This window comes from Aphelocoma coerulescens, chromosome 9 (genome assembly GCF_041296385.1).
Source record: "Aphelocoma coerulescens isolate FSJ_1873_10779 chromosome 9, UR_Acoe_1.0, whole genome shotgun sequence".
Classification (NCBI taxonomy): domain Eukaryota; kingdom Metazoa; phylum Chordata; class Aves; order Passeriformes; family Corvidae; genus Aphelocoma; species Aphelocoma coerulescens.
Genome location: NC_091023.1, coordinates 18,050,220 through 18,059,001, shown reverse-complemented (window position 1 = coordinate 18,059,001; position 8,782 = coordinate 18,050,220). Strand labels below are relative to the sequence as shown.

At 55.4% G+C, this 8,782-nt stretch overlaps 1 protein-coding gene across 2 annotated transcripts in view; it reads right to left on the bottom strand.

Moving 5' to 3' along the window:
- Window positions 1-339: 339 nt before the first annotated feature.
- DVL3 (dishevelled segment polarity protein 3) overlaps window positions 340-8,782 on the bottom strand; it is a 33,444-nt gene continuing 25,001 nt past the window's right edge. The window contains exons 4-16 of one of the 2 annotated variants that reach the window (XM_069024452.1): window positions 8,468-8,574; window positions 7,755-7,890; window positions 7,406-7,499; window positions 6,957-7,026; window positions 6,525-6,664; window positions 6,251-6,327; window positions 5,686-5,753; window positions 5,276-5,326; window positions 5,005-5,154; window positions 4,121-4,252; window positions 3,724-3,891; window positions 2,901-3,113; window positions 340-2,614 (exon numbers count right to left, since the gene is read on the bottom strand). In XM_069024452.1, coding sequence (XP_068880553.1) covers window positions 2,190-2,614; window positions 2,901-3,113; window positions 3,724-3,891; window positions 4,121-4,252; window positions 5,005-5,154; window positions 5,276-5,326; window positions 5,686-5,753; window positions 6,251-6,327; window positions 6,525-6,664; window positions 6,957-7,026; window positions 7,406-7,499; window positions 7,755-7,890; window positions 8,468-8,574 — 1,831 coding nt within the window. In that variant the 3' untranslated portion in view covers window positions 340-2,189. The remainder of the gene's footprint in view (window positions 2,615-2,900; window positions 3,114-3,723; window positions 3,892-4,120; window positions 4,253-5,004; window positions 5,155-5,275; window positions 5,327-5,685; window positions 5,754-6,250; window positions 6,328-6,524; window positions 6,665-6,956; window positions 7,027-7,405; window positions 7,500-7,754; window positions 7,891-8,467; window positions 8,575-8,782) is intronic. The other variant, XM_069024453.1, reaches the window with a different exon arrangement.

Sequence of the window (8,782 nt, the reverse complement as noted above, 5' to 3'; positions counted from 1 at the left end):
CGGGGTGCGCCCGGGCAGGAGGCCGCGCTCGCCATGCAAATTTATGAGGTCGCCTCGCCCACAGGGCTGCTGGCTCCCGCTGGCCTCGCGCACAGGCATCCCCGCTTCCCCCTTGCGCCAAAGGCCGCTGGAAACGGGGACCCAGCGAACCCTGAGAGCCCCCGCCCAGGCCCCGCTCCGGAGAGACTCAGCCCGCAGCCGCCCTCGGCATCCCGCGAAACGACAGCTGGCACACTGGCACAGGGTGCGCTCATCCTGCTGGGATCTCGCTTTAGAGCGAAAGGCAGGAGGACGCAGGAGGCTGGGGGAAAATAATAAACGAACGACACAAGGCAGGAGTCCAATAAAACTATGTTTATAAATAAAAACAAGGAGATTGGTGTTGTTTTTATAAAACCCAGCGGGTAGGGCAGGTCAAGGGGTGAGCAGAGGCCAAGGAGGCTGCTGGGGACAGTCTGACTCCAGCGGGAAGAGGGGAAGGAGAAGCTTTAGGGAGTCAGGGAGATGAACTGATGGCATGTGAGAGCTGGCAGAGGGGCTGCAGGAGCAATGCAGACTCCCAAGGAGCAAAATACATTTCAACTCCATCGTATAAAAACTGTGAACACAAGAAAGACCAAAGGAAGCAATGCTATGGAGAAAGCCACGGTGTGGCAGGAGGAGAGGGCGCCGGGGCGCCAGCACCAACAGCAGCAGGGTCGAGCTTGTCCATACCGTACCGTGCTTGGCCCTGGGCATGGGGAAAGGGGCTGCCCCAGCCCCAGGCACGTCTCCGAGTACCCAGAAGTGGAAGAAAGGCAGGGAGCACTGGAGCAAACAGACTCAACTGTCCCAGCACGTCTGTGGGCACTGAGCCCAGAGGCCATGGTTCAGGCTGCAGTCTCATCCCTGGAGGGCTCGTGTGGCCCCCAGGCACCATTCACAGCCCAGAGGGTTTGTCCTCCCAGCATCCAGGCCAGCAGCATCAGGCAGAGGAGGACAGACTCAGGCCCTTTAGAGGACAAATACAGGGGACCTCCACGTTTCTCCAACGCATGAAAGTGAACCAGTTGTGTCCCACCCTCGCCTTCTAACTCCGTCCAGGCCCTTGAAGATATCACACAGCTGAGCAGCAGCGCGACAGCAGGAGGGAGAAGGCCACAGCTGCCACCACCAGCCCCAGGCATGGGACAGACCCTACAAACAGGACAGGCAGCAGCACATTGCAGGCAGGAGGGCAAAGAGCAAGATGGAAGGAGCAGAGCTCTGCCCTTAAATCCCCCCAAAATACCCCAGGGTAGGTGTAGGGCACTGAGTCACGCCAGAGACTGCGCACAGGCACTCACCACCACTCTGGGCTGGATGCAGAGGTACCGCCCCAGCCCCAAGGCCTGGCCAAGGTGAAGGAGGGTCCTGCCATGGGGCAGTGTCAGGCTCGGACCTAGCCCAATATGTGGGCAAGAGAAGGGAGGCAAGAGGGAAGTGGCAGCATCTCTCCACTCCCTGGAGGCACTGAAGCCCTGGAACATTCATGCATTAGCCAAAAGGCAACTACAACGGGATTTAAAATACATATATAAGGCTGGTCCCTGCTCCCCCTCTCAGGGCTGTGGGAAGGGCAGGGCATCTTCCGCGAGGGGGAGGAAAGAAGCCATCTTCAGCGCCATGCGTGCCCAGCGCCCCTGGAGCTCCGTGTCCTGCTGTCGGGCCACGCCACGCTCCAGCTCTCCCCCCCACGGGCGGCAGGCTCAGAGAAAGTCAAACACCCCGTAATTCTTTGCTGCTTGATAGAAGAAACACAAAAGGGTGAAAAGAAAGAAGAGATGTTTAGGGTGGAAGGACTGAGGCAGCAGTGACACACGGGCAAGCAGCACAGGGTGCTGGGACGGATGCGGATTAATGGGGTTAGAAAGAGGATGGCAGAAGGGAATTACCATCAGCAATACACAAGTCTGGTGGCGGGATGGGCTGACAGCACCCAGCAGGCCTGCCAGGCCTGTCCACCCAGCTCGAGGAGGGATTAGAATCAAGGTTTAGTTCCATTTATTATTTTTTTTCCCTTTTTTTCTTTTCGTTATCAAGACAAAAAAAAAAGAAACAAAAAAAAACCCCCCAAAAAACAAGGGGTGAAGCCAGGGCTGGTCCTAGGAAACAAACGACAGGGATAGAAGGGGGAAGGAGGGACAGCAGACAGACAGGGGATGGGCGCTTCACATTACATCCACAAAGAACTCACTGGGGTTGCCCATGGCCATTCGGAAGGACTGTCTACTGGCTGTCAGTTCGGGGGGCACAGAGGCCAGGTCACGGCCCGGCGGCGCCCCGGGGGGCCCCATGGCTGACGGCGGTGGAGGCATCAGCAACATGGGGGGGCTGAAGAGAGGGGGGAGGCCGGGAGGCCCGTACGACTGCTGGCTGTGGTGGCTGCGGATGCTGTGAGCCAGGGAGTGCTGGCTGCGCTGGCTGTGCTGGCTGGCTGGCACCGAGCGCTCGCTGGCCGCACGCTCGCGCCGCATGCTGCTCCTCGTGGTGTGGTCCGACTCGCTCCCACTGCCGCCCGACTTCGACTCCCCAGTCTTCTCTCTCTCCTTCCTCCTCTCGCTGCCACTGCGATTGGAACCGCTGCTCCGGCTCCCTGCAAAGCACACGAGGCAAGGTTAGGTGCCAGCTCGGACAAGTCAGGAAGAATGGATGCTCCTCTAGCCAAGGGAGGACTGCAGCATGCTCCGGCACAGCCAGGCGCCAGTACAGCCTGTGCTCTCAGTGTCCTTTCAGCAGCAAATCCCACGACCCTTCTGACATGGTTTTTGCCCTGGCTTCCCCCACATAGGGCTTTACCTAAGCAGCCTTTTCCTGCTGCTTCCCTGTACTGAACAGGATATCTGCCCACCTGCAGGCATATTTTAGTCCTTTTCACTCACCTTCACTGTGCTGGCTGCCTGCGCTGCCCCCTCCATAGCTGTAGCCTGGGTCAGGGAAGCCGGGATGGGGGTTGTATGGATGAGGCGGTGGATACTGATATGGGAAGGCCATAGGCCAGGGTGCAGCTCCTGGGTGGGGGAGTGGAGCCAAAGTGTCCTGATCAGAGGCACCGCTGGAGCCATCATGATCATGAAGAGACAGATTAGCCATGTCTGCAAGAAAGCAGAGAACAGGGGTTAATCCAAGCAGAAAAACAACCACATGTGGTGAAGCAGCTTTCTGTCCAGTCTTGCTGATGGGATATGCAAAGGAGACACAAGAAGTTGGCACTCTCTCTGCTAGTCAATGCCACCATTTGTGCTTCCTGGCTGAACAACTGCCAGGCTCTGGGAGTCCAAACTGCCACTCTAATACAGAGACCAGCTTGGTGGGAAAGGACCACATCAGGGCTACAGCTCACCCTGCCAATTCGTTCCCCCATCCTTCTTATCTGACCAGAACCCAGTTGCCTGAGCACCAACCCCTTGCCAGCACTGAAATTCAGAGGCTGGAGACAGTCAGTAAATACTAAGACTCTGCTATGACTGCCCAGGAGAAAAGACCACATAGTAGGTGACTCTGTCAATGCTGCTTCCAACTTCACTACCTCAGCAGCAGGACAAGGAAGCTGGGATATTCTTCGCTGCTCCCTTAACAGGGTCTGTAGAACAAGGGGCCCAGCCTGATGGCAATGGCTGTAGGCGTGTCCCTATGGTGTCAGCAGGGCTCTGCAGGACCACTACCCCTCCATCCACTCCCTCCCACCCATGCCAAGAGCCATACTTCCACAGAGGTCCCCGAAGATGTAATAGCACTGCTCCGAGAAGGTGATCTTGTTCACAGTGTGTCGGATGTAGCCAGCCTTCAGCAGATTGCTGGCGTATTTGCGGGACTCACGGCGGTCTGTAAAGCCCTCCACATGGTGATAGAGCCAATCTACCACATCCGAACCTGCCACCAAATACAGAGTTAAATTTGGCAAGAGAGAGAAAGACAGTGGCCCTTGAGGCAAGTGAGCCACACTGGAGAAAAGACAAAGTGGGCCAAAAGGTTCAATTTGTGACTCTTGGCTAGTCAACAGTTTGTTTACGGTGACAAAGATGCTCCCTTGGACATCTGCTTAAAATGGGCCACCCACTCCCCAGTCCCTGCCTCTGCTGCAGGCAGCACAGTCTCTTACCAATGAAGGCATTGGGGATGGTGATCTTCAGCCACATGCGGTCACGCACCTCAAGGCCTGACTCTGGTGAGGCCATGGCTTTCACAATGGTTGCCATGTCACTGTGGATGGACAGGTGAAAGTCATCGAGGCCTGTGGTGTGGATGAAGGAAGGGAGGCAGAGGTGAGAGAGGACAGAAGATTCAAGAGGGCCAATGGAAGCATCACACACAGGAGGAATGGGCCAGGGAACAATACATCGCAGACAGCCTCGGGGTACATGCTGTGTAACCCCCCTTCCAGCCTTCCCATGCCATCCTTCACATGTCAGCCATCTCTTGGGCAAAGCCCAGGCAAGAGTCACATACTTAAAACAAACTCCTGGCTTGTTGCCTCACCCAAGCTCTCCAGACCCTTGCTTCAGGGGTCTATATACCAAATCACCCCAAACCTTCAGAAAGCAACTGAGAGCCCTGTGCTCAGCGGGACCCTGCCCCACCACAAGGCTCTTTGCACCCAGCTGCCTCCTCCATCCTGCTCTATCTGCTGTCTGGAAGGAGCTCTCAATTGCTCCAGGTACATGCTGAATCCATCTGGCCCCACATTCTCAGCCGCTAACCCGACTGGTCTGAGCCTTTCCTCTGCACCTGCCACAGCTCCTCATTGCACCCAGGTTCCTCTACTCTCCGCACACAGAAGGCTGAAAAACATGATATTAATTCTCCCAGGCAGAACTCCCACTGATCCAAGTGCCAGCCTGGCGAGAGCTGCCTCCCTCCCAGTCCCTTGGCAGGGCAGATCTGGCCCACCCCAGCTGTCCCCAGGCAGATGTATTGCTCCCTTCACAGCACAGTGAAGGTGAGGAGGCCGTGCAGCGGGTGCAGCACGGAGGCACAGGAACTTACGTTCAGTCTCTGGGATGGAGCTGGTGATGGAGGAGCTGGTGGAAGTGATTGTGCTCATGGATGGACTCATACCGTACGCTGGGTAGGTGCCAGTCATCGCTGCTGTGTGAGACACCCAGGCTGCCGGGTCGATGGGCCGGATGGGCTCACCTGCATTGAAGAAAGAGTCAGTCAGTAGCTGTAAGAAACTATCACCTCATCAAAAAAACCTCTGGGGAGGGACAGGGACTCAGCATAGCCCATTCCATCCCCAGGATTTGCCGGGACTCACCCGGATCGGAGCATGGAGAGTCTGGCCCAGCCCAGATCCGCTGGGGAGCAACTGGGAGAGAAAGAAGAGAGGGAGGGTCAGCAGGAGAGGTGCAGAGGGAGAGATCCCCCTATCGCTTAAGGGGGGTTTCTCTTTCCTCTGGCGCCCCGAGCAAGTGACCTCCCTGCCCCAGTGAAACGCGTCCCCAGCGTGATGTGGGAAGAAGGGCTGGGCTTATGGGCATTTTGGTCTGGGAATAGGACATAGCAGCCTCCTAAAAGGAGAGCTGAAACTCTATCAAACCCCAATTCAGTGTCCCATGGAGTCACACACACAGGGGAGGAACAAGACAACAACCAAGTAAGTGCTTAAGGCAGGGCTCTCACATGAGCTGGGCACCAGCGCTAAGGGCGGGTCAGCTATCCACTTACTCCTGGGTAATGAGAAGCAGCCCCGCGGACTGGGGTCCCAGCACTTGGCCACTGTCAGGGTGATGGGCCTGCAACAAAAAGGTGAGACTTAGAACCAGAGCACAGTAGCACAAACCCCTGCATGATGGACGGATGCTGTATGCCAGCTCTCTCCTGGGAGACAGGGAGAAGCTGCCAGTAAAGTGACCTTGCTCCCCTCCTGCTATGGGTTTCCCTAGCGACATGAACAAAATGATGTGACCCTTCTGAGGGCTGCTAATGACCCAAATAGAATCAGAATATCACAGCACCGTTTGTTTTAAAGGACCTTTAAAAGTTATCTAGTCCAATTGCCCTGCAATGAGCAGCGACACAGCATCCCCACAAAAAAGGGCACAGATCCCAATTCCCCCAGCTGCAGTTCTTGCTTTGGGCATGAAAACCCAGGAATCAAAGCAACACCAAAAGCTTAAGCTCTGAGCTTCTGCAGAGGCACTGGCAGAGGTGGCTGGAAGACACAACTCACACACCCCAAGCACACACTGTGCAGATGTCCCTGGATGGAAGAAACAACCCAGGTACTCACCCCGGCTTGTGCACAATCTCCCTCAGCACCCGCACAGCATCATCGTTGCTCATGTTCTCAAAGTTGATGTCATTTACCTGCAAACAACACAAAGAGGTGAGTCCCAGAGATGTGACCAGAGGCTGAGCTCCCCACTCAGCTCAGCAGTGACTCAGCTTCCCTCTTCCAAGCACAGCTTCCTGGGTTTAGCCTGCCAAAGTTCTCAAGGAGGCTTCTGGGTCTTTTCTTGCTGCTTTCCTGGGCCCAAAGATGGAGATATGTGGGTGTGAAGTACCTGCAAGAGCATGTCTCCTGGCTCAATCCTGCCATCAGCTGCCACAGCGCCGCCCTTCATGATAGAGCCAATGTAAATGCCTCCATCCCCACGCTCATTGCTCTGTCCCACAATAGAAATGCCCAGAAAGTTGTATTTCTCTGCAGGGACGGAAAAAGAAAGAAGTAAGTCACCCCAACGCAGCAGGCACGAGCAGCCCTAACCTCAGAAAAACCACATACTAATGATGGTGATCTGCACCCTTGTCCCAGAAAGATGTCCTGGGACACACAAACTCTTGAGAAACTGTTGCTACAAGAGAAGCCAATCTCCTACAGAATGCATCTCCTCACTCCTCCCCCATGTGTTCTCTTTGCCCCCTCCCCAGTTCCCTCTCCGCGACCCAGTCTCGCTCTGGAAGAACTGCAGGCTCCATGCACACCTCCCACTCACCCATATTCAGCGTGACCGTGATGATGTTCAGGGACATGGTGGAGTCTGTGATGCTGCTGAAGGACGATGACTGCAACGTAAGTGAAACATGAGATGTCCTCCTGTGCCTCAGTAACATTCCCAGCCCTAGCTTCCTCCACTTGTCCTTTCCTTCCTGCCCCTCCTTGTGGCACCACAGCCACCATCCACAACTCCAGTCTTATGCTGGGAGCTTTGCAGAGCCAGAGAACATTAGCCATGACCCTTATGACCTCTCTACAGCCAGGACAAGACCGGTGGTCCCAGCTCTTGAGGCTACATTGGCTTGGAAAAGGTTCACACCACTTTTTGAAGTCTCAGCACTTGGACACCTGTCTGAAGCCGTGCCCACAGCAAAAACAGCTGAATCCCTGAGAGCCCACCCTGACCTGCACTGCCCTCCCCAGGATACCCAGCCCCTCCCTGGGTACCCGCTCAATGCGTGGAGCCTTCTGTTTCCGCCGGCGTCGCTTGTGCCTCCTCATAAGACGGGAAGCACTGCTTTGCTCTGTTGAACTGCTAAACCTGCAGGCAAAAGCAAGAGTCAGCTCTTCTGCTGCCATGGTGGTGGCTCTGGCAGCAAGAGAGCCATGGAAATGGCACAGGGAATAGAGGACTGCAGGAGAGAACATGCACATGGGGGAAAGACAATGGCAGAGGGGGCTGCTAGGTGAGACAGAAGCAGATCTGAGCACAGGATTACTGTGCCCTGCAAAGGCATCTCTCTGTTCTGGGAGTCAGGGGGAAGTTAGTGTTTCCCCAAGATGCAAGCTCTCCTACCTGCTGGTAGAGTCATCTTCATCTGAGTCGAAGAAGCTGGTGGTTTCCAGCTCACTGCTCATGAGCGTGGAGGAGCTCTCGTACCCACCCAGGTCTCGGCGCCGCTCTCCCTTCACTGTCCCATTCACCCTGGGTGCTGTGAAAAGACAAGACTCAGTGGGCTTGAGACAAACCCTTCACCTATGCAGGGCTCATGGCAACCTCCTCAGAACAAATCTGGCCATCAGTCAATCCCATCTAGTGCCAGCTAACTCCCAGTCTACCCTGGGATCAGATCCATCTTCTATGAGATACCTCTTCTACCACTACAGGGTGGGGAAGAGGCTGATGGGCCAGCAGGAACAATGCTGCTAAACTTGTGGAAGACTTGCAATTGTCTCCTTGGTAGAGCAAGAAGCAGCATGAGTGGCAAAGCTAAAGCACATTCTACTTCTCAGCTAAGAAGACAGAGGCACAAGTGTCTCCTGCTCTTGAGGCTTCTACAGGAGATATCTCCTTTGACCCCAAAGAGTCCAACACCAAGCTCTGATGTAACACAGGTGTTAGCTCCTGCCTCCAGTGTGAGGCTATGGCCCTTCTAAAAGCCATAGAATAGGCCTTCTAAGCTGGGAAGGTTCTGCAGAGCAGAGAAAGCTGCCCCAAGTCTGGAGCTAGTGCTGCCACCATGCCCCAGCCATGCCCTGCAGAGTTCTCACCATGTTACTGACACTCACCATGCTCAGGCCCATCTGTCCGACGAGGTCGTTCCCTCTGCGACGACACCACTGAATCTGTCTCTGTCTCATTGTCCAAGTTTTCCCGACTCCCCCCGGTGTTAGGGCTGTGATGACATAAAAGCAACAAATATATGCAACAGGGAACAACTTGACAAGGCTCTCTCTACCTCTGTCCTGACCAACACAAGGTTCCAGCCATCAGCTGTCTCTTTCTTGAGGGACAGGAACAACCACAGCACATCTACGAGTGCAGGGCAAAGGACTGGGGATGCTGTGCTGGCTCTTTCCCATCACTATTTCCAGCATGCCCAT